The 11,917-nt window shown below is 36.9% G+C and overlaps 2 protein-coding genes across 5 annotated transcripts; one reads left to right on the top strand and one right to left on the bottom strand.

The window, feature by feature from the left end:
* Window positions 1-955: 955 nt before the first annotated feature.
* Window positions 956-4,062, top strand: LOC104096873 (guard cell S-type anion channel SLAC1). The gene is made up of 3 exons (XM_009603322.4): window positions 956-1,921; window positions 2,537-3,342; window positions 3,448-4,062. Exons 1-3 carry the CDS (start codon window positions 1,406-1,408, stop codon window positions 3,797-3,799), a joined length of 1,674 nt encoding a protein of 557 aa, XP_009601617.1. The 5' UTR covers window positions 956-1,405; the 3' UTR covers window positions 3,800-4,062.
* A 226-nt stretch (window positions 4,063-4,288) lies between these two features.
* LOC104096875 (protein TPX2-like) lies at window positions 4,289-11,672 on the bottom strand. 4 transcript variants are annotated; one of them, XR_001969404.3, is made up of 18 exons: window positions 11,235-11,672; window positions 10,359-10,505; window positions 9,154-9,243; window positions 8,697-8,850; window positions 8,036-8,135; window positions 7,477-7,527; window positions 6,868-6,965; window positions 6,704-6,782; window positions 6,575-6,634; window positions 6,295-6,381; window positions 6,001-6,059; window positions 5,715-5,793; window positions 5,579-5,644; window positions 5,426-5,488; window positions 5,183-5,257; window positions 5,049-5,083; window positions 4,802-4,912; window positions 4,289-4,544 (listed from the first exon to the last, which is right to left on the bottom strand). XR_001969404.3 is itself a non-coding variant. In XM_033656322.2 (18 exons), the coding sequence occupies exons 1-17, from the start codon at window positions 11,407-11,409 to the stop codon at window positions 4,850-4,852; spliced, it is 1,491 nt and encodes a 496-aa protein (XP_033512213.1). In that variant the 5' UTR covers window positions 11,410-11,672; the 3' UTR covers window positions 4,289-4,654; window positions 4,802-4,849. The 4 variants fall into 4 exon arrangements, 3 of the variants coding, with proteins under 3 accessions (XP_033512213.1, XP_009601618.1, XP_033512214.1); XM_033656322.2 differs by having other exon boundaries at window positions 4,289-4,654; window positions 5,049-5,093; XM_009603323.4 differs by having other exon boundaries at window positions 5,049-5,093.
* Window positions 11,673-11,917: the final 245 nt, after the last annotated feature.

Below are 11,917 nucleotides of genomic sequence, written 5' to 3'. Positions count from 1 at the left end.
ATGTGGGGGATTGTTGAGATTTTTTGTTTTTAAGATGAAATAGTCTTAAAATGAGGATGAATGGTTAATGGAGGGAAAATGAAATTTTTGAGTAAAATTTTAAGTTTTCCCCTCTTGACAATGAGACATAGTCCCATATTGGAAGAGGAATTTTTTTTTGGTGGGTATATATATAATTTCTCTTCTTGTTGCTCTTAAAGAGTTAAGAAGAAAGCAAGCCTCGCGCCGTCGTCGTCGTCGCTCGCTCGGCTTCGGATTTGGATTTGGTCAAATGATCGATTGATTGATTTTTTTTTTGGACCAAATTTATTTGTTAATAGTAAATATTAACGTAAGATTATCCGCATTTGTAACGGATATTTGACCACAAAGTAGCCGCTTAATGCTCTTCCCGCCATGAATGTGCTTGCTCCACCATGGAGGGTGGACGATTGTTCTTCTTCAACACTGGCTGCTATATATATGTGCAGCAGCAGTTGAAGAAAGAAACTCACAATACACAAGACTGAAATCACTCAATAGATTTGGCTATACATTGCACTCCTTCCTCTCAGCATTTCCATACGATTTTCTGAGTTTCTACTCATTTGTTCTGCATTGTTTTAACTTCAAACAAAGCAACTGTAAGTGTGATTTGCTACCGAACTTTGTGTTCGCTGAAACACTGAGGTTTGAAGTACCGCTACACCAGTGTGTGATTCGTTCTATCCTGGGAGGAAATAACCCATTACCTTGGGTACTAGGATGAGATTAAATTCCTTAAGGAAACACTGTGAATTCAGTGGGCTCGAATTAATTACTGTTTCATGACGATAACTTATATTTTGTAAAATTATTATTTACATATACAACAATATTGGCGGGACTAACAACTATAAGTGGTCGTAATCAAGATTCAACTACCATTTGAACCCACCTTCCCAATAGCCAATGTTACTGTTTTTGCTAGCTAAGGCACCCTAGCTGTGAGGTAAGTCCATAACCAATGCCACTTTCTTATTACACTGACCCTTTTGTTGTTTAGATCCGTGAAATGCAAGAAACTGTGCCTCTCAAATGCAGAGCATCACTTATTTTTTCCAAACCATAAAATTAGACATTGTCATATTCAATACCTCTATGTAATAATGGTTTCTTTATAAACCACAAACTGCTTGTTGAAGTCATCCTCACGAGAAACCCCACTTAAAAGCTACACTTTTTCACATTAACTAGCTACTATTTCAACTTAATCATCCTAGTTGATAACCACCACCTACACAAGTTCTTTTTTCACATTTCTCGTGATCTATCCCATGTTTGAGGAACCATAAAAATGCACATAAAAAAAAACATAAAGCTTATTATAGCAGGCAATAAAGAATAGTATTTCGTCCAGTTATCGCTAACTACAGAAGGGGGCAAAATGAATGTAGGATCAAATTCTGTAGGAAACCATCTAGTTGACATTCATGAAGTCTTGCATGAAGAGGAAGAAGATAAGGAAGAAAACAACAACACTTCTAATATGGCTGATAAATCAGACAAGCGATTCAACAGGCCTACGAAAAATAGAGAAATAAAAAGTGCTCCTAGGAATTTCAGCAGGCAAGTGTCACTAGAAACAGGCTTCTCTGTACTCAATGGAGAGAATTCTAAAGATAAAAATGAGAGAAAAGTACTTGGAAGAAGTGGGAAGAGTTTTGGAGGATTTGGTGTTAATGGAACTGGTATTGAAGCAAGAAATAAAGGAGATTTCAGCATGTTTAGGACTAAATCTACTCTTGTTAGGCAATCATCAAAGATACCACTTAGAAAAGAGAGTGGAATTGATCTTCAGAACAATAATGTTAAAGGAGGAATTGATGAAAATGTCAATAAGAGTGTACCTGCTGGAAGATACTTTGATGCCCTTAGAGGACCTGAACTTGATCAAGTCAAGGTATTTATCAACTTCTCATTTCCAAAACTTCAACGATGAATGCATAAAATTGTTATGATGTTTACATTGACGGAAGGGGAGCCTTAGAGCAACAGTAAAGTTGTCTCTATGCGACCTATAGGCCACGGGTTCAAGCCGTAAAAACAGCCACTAATACTCGCATTAGGGTAGGCTGTTTACATCACATCCCTTGGGGTGTGGCTCTTCCCCGAATCATGCGTGGGTCCGGGATGCCTTGAGCACCGGGCTACCCTTTTCTTACACTGGCAATGTAAAGAATTTTACACTTTCAATGTATTTTAACTTGGAGCGGAGGATCTACCTGAAACAGCCTCTCTACCTTTACCAGGTAGGGATAATGTTTGCGTACACACTACCCTCCCCAGACCTCACTTGTGGGATTAGACTGGATCTTCTGTTATTGTTGTTGTTGTTATAATGTATTTTAACTTGTTATAGTAGGTAACATGATATCATTTTCCAAGTTATCAATCCCATTTTTTATGGATGAATACTTGTAGTTATCTTTCAGATGATTCTAGTGTGCATTATTTTGCACTGTCACTGCATAGATGTTAACTCAATTGTTATTCAGTATTACGATCTTTTCTGCAGGATTCTGAGGATATTCTTCTTCCAAAAGATGAAAAATGGCCTTTCCTGCTCAGGTTCCCTATTGGTTGCTTTGGTATCTGCTTAGGTCTTAGCAGTCAAGCCATCCTCTGGCGTTCTCTTGCTCTAAGTCCTGCCACCAAATTCCTCCATGTTCCACTTTTCATTAACTTTGTGATTTGGCTGTTAGGCGTGGGGATTCTAGTTGCAGTTTTCATAACCTACATGTTCAAATGTGCACTTTACTTTGAAGCTATAAAGAGAGAATACTCTCATCCGGTGAGGGTCAACTTCTTTTTTGCTCCATGGATTGTCTGCATGTTTTTAGCCATAGGTACACCACCTAAAACAGCCCCAGAAACTCTTCACCCAGCCATCTGGTGTGTATTTATAGCCCCTATCTTCTTCCTCAATCTCAAAATCTATGGCCAATGGCTTTCGGGAGGGAAAAGGCGTCTTAGTAAAGTAGCCAACCCATCTTCTCACCTTTCTGTAATTGGGAATTTCGTGGGAGCCATTTTGGCTGCTAAAGTGGGATGGAAGGAGCCTGGCAAGTTCTTGTGGGCTATTGGCTTTGCACATTACCTTGTGGTGTTTGTCACATTATATCAGAGGTTGCCAACGAGTGAAGCGTTGCCTAAGGAACTGCACCCTGTTTATTCCATGTTCATTGCAACTCCAGCTGCAGCTAGCATTGCTTGGGGTGCTATCTATGATGAGTTTGATGGCTTGGCAAGGACATGCTACTTCATTTCATTATTTCTCTACTTGTCGTTGGTTGTACGTCCCAACTTCTTCACAGGATTCAGGTGATTTTCTTATCCTTGAAACAGAAGAGAACAGCACAAAAGTTTAGAATTTTGAGAAAAACACGTCTCTGCCTCCATAATAACTAATATCTTGACTATCTGCAGATTTTCAGTTGCATGGTGGTCATATACTTTTCCAATGACCACAGTTTCAATAGCAACCATAAAGTATGCAGAGGAGGTCCCTTCTTTCATAACCAAGGCGTTGGCCTTGGCCCTTTCGTTCATGTCGACAACAATGGTCTGCATATTATTTGTCTCCACTCTTCTACATGCTTTTGTGTGGCAGACCTTGTTCCCCAATGATCTTGCCATTGCCATAACAAAGAAGAGATACAACAAAGATAAGAAGCCTTTGATGAAACGTTGGACAAAACAGTCCCCTCTTTCATTTGTCACATCAATAAGGAAACATCATTCAGGAGACAAAGAGTCTGTCTCTGATGAGGAGAAATGATAGCAAATCAAAAGTGCCACATATAATTGTAGAATATGGTACTTGGCAGCAATACATAATCAAGCAATTAGTCCTGAAGACAACAAGCAGACATTCCTATTACAGTGACCAGAAAAGAGGAAACAATTAATAGGTCTAGTAGCCTTTCCTACCATCATATAGTCATTTTAGTCAAAATATAGTCCCATCGGTCTGAATGATTCAATATCAGTAGCCAAAAATGAGCAATCTATTGAATTTGTAATTATCTAATTTCTTCAGCATTTGATACATAATATAGTTAATCACTCAAAATCTTCCAGCCTGATTGTAGTATGCCACCAGACAACAAACTAACCACGTCATTGCTTATAACTTTTGAAATCTTCAGAGCTCAATCAAATTACTCCAGAATTTCTTTAGAAGCTACTACTAGATCTATTTTCTTCTCTTGGAAAATAACATAGCAAAATTAAAGAAAATTGATAAATAAAGCTGAACAGCTCCCACTAAACAACACTTACTCATTTTTATTCACATGATGACACGGTGACTAACATCATCGTTTGTATTTAACCTTTTACATGTGTAGATATTGATTTTTACATAAAAATTATAAAGCTGGGGTGTACATTCGGACACACTTGACAATTTCAGACAGATTTTATGTACTGCATCGCCTCAGTCTGCCTTTTGAATCAAGCAAAGAGGGTTCATCAACACTAAGAAATGTGCTGCATTATGCCTCTAACGAATGCCCAAACTCCTACAAGAATTGAAATATAGGTTAATGGCATAAGTTGGATCACGTAAGAAGATAAAGCAAAACTGTCCCAGGGCTTTGGAGTTTGGTCGAGCATGTCATGGATTCGAACCCTGCCACAAACAAAAGCCTATATTTAAGTGGATAAGGGTAGAGTGGCGAGCCCAACGAGTTCCATGGACTTTCGAACTGTGCGCTCGCCACTGTGCCTCTGGATTTTTTGATTATCAAGAAAAAAAGAAGAAAGCAAAACTGTGTACCTGTTGATGATGCTAGAGACTTGACAAACTTCAGTCATCCCCACATCACTACCAAACTGAATTGGCTTTACTTTTAAGATCAGCTAGTTTACCCTTCTCCGTGTGTACTATCTATAAAAAAAAAGAATTTTGAGCTGATCAAAGTTAATTATAAACATAATGCTGAAAATATTGCTACTTGATAAGCCAATTAGAAACATGAATGTAGACTGAAAACGCTAGCAACCAGGGAATAAACAGAGTTTACCTCATGGTTTTGTTGGAAATAAGCCCATCTATTTTCTTTAGAGCCCTTGTACCAAAAAGACGTACAAAATCAAAAATCCATACACTGTTAAATTATTTGAGATCAGAAAAAGAAAATGGAGAAATAAATGGAACCTTTGACGGAAAGAAGGATGGTCTTTGTGCTTTCAACTGCACTCCAGCAGGTTGGGGCTCAGATGTAAGAGATAGCTGATAAAAAACAAGAAAGATTTATCACAATTTGATGATCTGCGACACAAGAATAGAAAATCGTATAGTAAAAGCTGCAATATTGTGTCCCAAAAAAACACATCAAACCATGTAAAGATGTAACTCAACCTTGTTAAACATTCAAAGTAAAGATGTAAAATATTCAACCTTATTAAACAGATCAATTGGCGGATTATGATGAATCCTCTTTTCAGTATGAAAATTGAACTCCTGCGGCAGAGGCAAAGCAATTTATGTGTCATTATTGGAATTTCAAACATAACAATTACAACTGAAAAGTCTAGACATGTCTGGTATAACCATTGGCACTGTGGTTTCTCTCTTGGTGTTTCGGAACACTCCAATGTCTCCTTTACTTGATAGGATCTATATAAAACAAATAGTTGTTCAGTTCAGATAACTCATATAAAATCTTCCCGAATTTTCTTAAACGTACCTTTTTATTAAGGGGAAGAGCTTTGAAGTTGTAGGTTGACGTAGATTCCTCCTGCTTTGGAGCCTCTACATGATTAACTCTGATAAACAAAAGTTACCATTTCTTAGTCACCCACACCATTAAAATAATTTACAGTTACAGTCATTGACAATCAATCTTTTAACTGAAAAAAAAAATGTAACAACGACAACATAGAGAGAATTGTGATAACAACATAGGCTGCTATTCAACACATATACACATAAATATATGAGAGATACAATTCCACAAGTATATCAAGATTCACCTTCTGAATTCTCTATTTCCACATTCCATGGTTGAATTATTACTGGGTTTCTGCAACACCTGCAAACAGAACCTTAGACTTCATCAGAACTGCACTTTTATGTAATATTCCAGGCTAGCAAAACCACAATTGTAAGAAACCACCAACAAAGAGGGAAACACTACAAGCTCCCAAATCTGTGATGGTTGTTGCCACTAGTCAGTTTCCAATTTCGCTGGTTCAGCCCTTTAAGCTAAATTAGAGAGTAGAGTGTGTATGCATAAGCACAATACGTGATAAGAACTGATACGTAACCTTGTTACTAGTAGAAGAATTGGCTGCAGAAGTTGAAACGGCTGAACGATGTTGCACGGCTCTCTCTGACGTCTTCAGGTGAAATTCCTGAAAACAATGTGTCAAGAGAGAAATTTAAATTCACTTAGCAGCAGAATTATGCTTACAAGCACTACACTAAGTGAAAATTCATGGAATACAAGTGACTAATTCCCATAGTCATAGGCCAGACAGTATAATATGAATGGAGCTGGTAATTTAAGAACGGAGAAGAAGCAAAGACACCAGTCTGATTCCTTACTTGAAACTGCGGAAGTCGTGGATTGCTTCTTTTTGGAGGCATAGAAGGACCTTCCAAGATCTGTGAGATAGAGAGTTGTCAATAACATGCAGATGAAGCAATGGCCTCAAAGAAAGTATGCTTACTAACTTTTTTATTCAGTGGAAGAGCTTTGAATCTTCGGATAGCTGTCGGCGCCAAATTTTCTGCTTGTTCACTACCTTTTGGCCTGAAATTGAAATGCCATGTTAACATGTTGACAATGGTCCTCAAAGACAGTATAAAGATAACTGAAACCAGTTAATGAAATCAACCTTGCTCTTTGTGCTCTATGAGTTGTTTGAAGCTCAGGCTCTCTAGGAATAGTTATTCTGGGCTTAGCCAATGTGTTGTTGCCATCAACTTTTCCATCCTGCAAGATTGTTCAAAATTTGTGTCTGAACTCCAATACAACAAGTATATCCAGTCATCACCAAAAGTTCTTTATAAACTCAGAGCTCTAGACTAGGGATTCCCCAAAACTTTGTACTAAAGACATTCTTCAGCCACTCAAATGTGGGTCTGGCTAATAATTGAAAACTAAGGTATATATTACTAGTGGCATCATTTAAGTAAAAAATATGGGAGCTCACACTTTGAACTACTATGATGAACAAAAAACTTCATAGCTATAGGAAAAATATAAAGAACAGATACGATCAAATGAAACAGCTGAAGCAAGATTCCCTCCATTTTCATATAAGGGCATAAGGGAAGACATTGCCAACTCAAGAAAAGATATCACAGGTAAAGGGAAAATATAAAGGACAGACATGACCAAAAGAATGAAAATAGAAAGCCACTAGTGTTTAATTGCACATGAATGAAAACTTCTAACTTTTTTTATGAGCAAATAGATAATAGAACAGAGAGAAAACACTTACTCGCTTAGGTGCCTTGTGAACAAAACTAAGCACAGGCTTTGCTTCAGCAACCTGTAAAGCAGAAACAGATATTTTTCAACAAAAATGAGCAATCTAACATGAGAGAGATGCAAAAGGTCCACAGACGAGGAAATAGACTTGAACACTAGAAAGAGCGAGGATGCATTAGTGTTTTCTGACGAGATTGCACAGCTGGAATAAAACTTGGCCGACTGACTAGATGAGAAGACCAAGAAATGTTTCAAATTTACTTTTTGGGTAAGGGTCGTGTTTACCTTCCAGCCAGAACAAACTAACTCTGTCTACCACTATTTGTAATCTACTCCAATATGTAGAAGTGCCAAAATTCCAACATGTAATACACTTCCCACGTAAATTCTCAACCTCTAAAATTTTATTCAATTAATTAGCAGAAAATATAACTCCAAAATTCATCATGATCCCGGTAACGGAAAAGTAGCGCTAAGGTGGAAGCAGCAAATTAATAGTTATTGAGACTCATCATTAATATGGCACAATGCAGAGAAGCAAAATCCAAAGGGCAAAATATAAAAGATACCTTCCGCAGATGACCACTCTCAAGTTTTTGTCTCTTGGCAGCTTGAGTCTCAACCACAGCAGAACTTGTTCCATTTTTCTCAACCAAAAATGTGGTTAACCTAGCATACCGGAGAAAGAGGTGTTTCAAAGAGACCACAGACCAGTAAAGTATTTAGCAAGGCCAGTGATGATGTCCTCTGTACGACCAAACAAGGTTTATTCACAACCAATTACATGCAAAGTGGCAAGAGTTTGCTCAGCATTAACTAAAAGGTGGAATACAAAAATAAAATAAACAACACATTTAGAAGATCTCTCGCTCTTTGAAGATTTACACATTCTAACTCTTTTTTTTTTTTTTTTGATAATCGTGGTGTCCGGTGCAGCTTGCGCGCACCTCGACTAATTCCACGGGATACCTTCCACCTCCCACCATCAACAGGTAGCTCTATCCACCAATGCTTGGATAGATGGGAAGAAATCACCTAGTATTTGCCTCCGCTGGGATTTGAACCTGAGACCTCATGGTTCTCACCCACTTCATTGACCACTAGGCCACACCCTTGGGTGCTTTGCACATTCTAACTCTTCAAATACTTTTAAAAAGATCAATACAAAACCACTACAAAAGATTTTTGTTTTGACTTAAACAGAGCATTCCAAAAACCAGGAATTTCAACCTCGATTCACCAACTGGACGAAGTGGGTTTTGTTTGGCTAAGTGACTTGCGGTTGGTTTCATGAGGGTTGAGGTCCTGGGACAAGATGGCTTCCCCGGACACCTGGTTTGATCTTTTGCGGTATCTTTAGCCATGTGATTATGGAATGTCAACCCTGCAAACCAATGGCACAAAATATAAATATGAACCTATCAAAGTAAAAAGACACCACGAAACCTAGTGCAACATGGTTGCATGGCAATACTGATGTACCATCGGCAATACTCATTCGCATACATATACGCAATACTCATTCACATACATATACATATCATGTAAGCGACCAACTTGAGTTATGAAAGCACAAAAACAAATTCTTAATTTTAAGAGTAGAATATTAATCATTTGAGAAATATTTCTTTAAACTAAATATTAAAAGTGAAACATTTACTATTGTCAAATTAGAAACTAAACGCACCTGAAGGCAGCTGCCTTAGTTGATTTAAAAGTTTCTCGGCATTGCTAATTTCTAAGTTAACAGAATGTCCTGCATTGTTCCCCTCGCCTTCTGTAAAACAAAATCAGACAGAAAACTTGAGCATATCAGTTTGAAACCTCTTTTTTGGTGCAAGCAGGCATAAAGATAAAAACAGCAATATTCATTATAAGCAGTTAAAGGTAGGACCTAGAAGTGGCCATCTTTACATGCACGTGGATGCTAATGAATCATGTCTTCAAAGTTTGAGGGATTTACAGCAACAAGTTGCTTCGGGGTTAGTTTTGAATCAGTTAATAGAACTGGTGACAAAGGCATAATTATGCGAACACCAATTAAGTTCAGCATCAGGTATATCCATGTTTTTTTGGATCTTATTAGCACAAGCAAATGAGTGTTTAGAATCTTATTGTTTATGCGGTTTTTACCATTTTTAGAGAGACTAATCCTTTTGTAAGACCGAAAAAGCCAAGTGGGTCATCCCAAGGGTCAAAGGGAGCAAACAAGAGTAAGTATCATCACATCAGTTCAAGAAGGTTGTAGAGAATTACCAAAGTAAGACTGCTTTATTAAAGTAAACAACTAGCAAAAACACTTCCTCTTTTGAGAGGGAAAAAAAGCTACATAGATCAGATGGACCGAAAGTGCTAAACAACGAAAACTTTTTTTTATTGCAAAATTTAGGACAATACAATAAAGGACAAAATAAGGATTTGGTATAATAACACAACTTTTTGTTTTAGATTTCTATTTATAAAATCAGCTCATCAGCACCGAATGAAGGAACAGTCATATGTTCCCTTAGCATCTTGTAAGCTTTAACTTCTATTATAACTAAGGCTTTGAAGAGTCTCGATCAGTATTAGTGGCGGAGCCAAGAATTCTAACAAGGGGATAAAAAGAATGTCAAGATGCCACATTTAGAATTTTCAAACCACTTTTGCCACTACACTAAAAGCTTCTTTTCTTCAAGCGGATTCAAAAATTTGTATATATACAAAGAATCTGTTTTTAAGAGTGTACTTTCAGATGAAGTCAGTGTAAAGAAATAGCTTGCATCTCAGCAAAGTTTTAGTGAAAGATTCAAAATGATTATTAACTTCTAAAAAAAATGCTCAACGCCGAAGAAGGAACATATAAAATTTCTGGTATAACAGTAGACCGTAAAATTCAAGAAAAATAAACACCTTTTATTGCACCAGGAACCCCTTGCTCGACCTCAATATCAGAATCACTATCTGATAAACTCATGTTCTCATCAACTTTGGTCTTCGGAGAAACATTAATGCTTTCCAGCAAATCGTCCTCCTTCAGAATTAACCTAGTGACAAAAGCTTAAACAACACAGAACAAATATCAGTCATAGTGTCAAAATTTTCAAATGTAATTTTACTAGAATGAGGTTTAACCTAAGTAATGTTAAACAGATCCTTAACCAAAACTAAAGCAAAAAAAACCAAAAAAAGCAAACCAGAAGTGTCATATAATGCTCAATACATCAAGGAAAATAGCATAGAGGAGATTCCAGCTCTTTTTATTAGAAAAAAAAAAAACTCAAAAAAAGTTCACATTTTGACAGATTACTTGGACGATACAAACTTTCAGTTTGTCACACCAGATGTTACATCAATGAAAATGCAATTAGAATCTGAAAATCGATGAGAGTTCTTCTAAATATAGTTAAAAATCTAATTTTGTTTCTTAATAGATATTTACAATACATTTGCACTTCCACAATATGTAGGACCACAAAGGTAGTAATCATGCTAAAAATGAATAGTATATTTTTAAAAAAATAATGACATTAATAAAAAAACAGATGAACAGGAAAAGCTAAAATACTTTGTCCGGAAAAAGCTAAAAATATAAAATATATAACGTGAGAAATATAGCATTGGCATTATCGCAATAGTAGAGTTGATCCTACAGTGACCTGTAAGAAATAGCTAGAAATGAGCAGGAAATCAAAAAATAAGTTCTAGAAAATCAAATAAACACCAAAATTCAGCACACAAAAACAAAAAACTTTGAGTGTAAGAAAAAGCAGATAAAACGTGACTTACGAGAAGGAGGATAGCTTCCGGCAGATTCAAACCAGCTCTCAGCTTGACGAGTCTCAGGTAGAGACTCATCACGGCTAAAATCAAAGTAACGCGGAGCATCATACTCGTAATCGAGGTCAATCTCCAATACCGTAAACGTATACTCAACCATATCCTCCATCATCTCTTCCTCCATTTCAAACACACACACACACTCTCAGCGTGATTTCTCACACAGAAACGGTGATCTCGAGCTGCGAGATTTGAAAATAATAGAACACTGGAAAAGCCCTAGTCAGTGTATAGAAAAACGAGAAGAATTGGAAGAATAAGGGACGTAACGATTTTTCATGGAGATTTGGGATAGGGAAAAGACAGAAAAAAGAGTACTATTTAGCAGTAAGCAGTGAGACTGGTTAGTAGCGGCGAGACGACTGATTGTGTTCAGAAAGATCCGAAATTTTTGAAATGACGGGTATGGGCGGTCCGATTGGGTGAGATATAACGTTATAAATCTTTTCCTGCTTTGACTATTATGCCCTCCTATCCCTTTTGTCAACTTATTATCTCAAACTCGTTTCATTTTGTTGATATATTTTCTATTTTAGTTTGTATTAGGAGTGTGAATAGGTTCCTCGTGATGGAAACAACATAACACTACATAAAGTCAGTAGGCTTTTTGACGTAAAATTATAATTTTTGAA

The sequence above is a fragment of the Nicotiana tomentosiformis genome, chromosome 8 (assembly GCF_000390325.3).
Source record: "Nicotiana tomentosiformis chromosome 8, ASM39032v3, whole genome shotgun sequence".
NCBI lineage: Eukaryota > Viridiplantae > Streptophyta > Magnoliopsida > Solanales > Solanaceae > Nicotiana > Nicotiana tomentosiformis.
The sequence above is the reverse complement of the archived record's forward strand: the minus strand, read 5'-3'. Positions and strand labels throughout refer to the sequence as shown.

Excerpts from the sequence above, each read along its gene's own strand:
- LOC104096873 (XM_009603322.4), top strand. The coding sequence starts at position 1,406 with ATGAATGTAGGATCAAATTCTGTAGGAAACCATCTAGTTGACATTCAT. Across the intron at positions 1,922-2,536 it reads CTGAACTTGATCAAGTCAAG|GATTCTGAGGATATTCTTCT; the intron begins GTATTTATCAAC and ends TCTTTTCTGCAG. Across the intron at positions 3,343-3,447 it reads AACTTCTTCACAGGATTCAG|ATTTTCAGTTGCATGGTGGT; the intron begins GTGATTTTCTTA and ends GACTATCTGCAG.
- LOC104096875 (XM_033656322.2), bottom strand. The coding sequence starts at position 11,409 with ATGGAGGAAGAGATGATGGAGGATATGGTTGAGTATACGTTTACGGTA. Across the intron at positions 7,528-8,035 it reads AGAGTGGTCATCTGCGGAAG|GTTGCTGAAGCAAAGCCTGT; the intron begins GTATCTTTTATA and ends TCTGCTTTACAG. Across the intron at positions 6,635-6,703 it reads CTCTTCCACTGAATAAAAAA|ATCTTGGAAGGTCCTTCTAT; the intron begins GTTAGTAAGCAT and ends TCTATCTCACAG.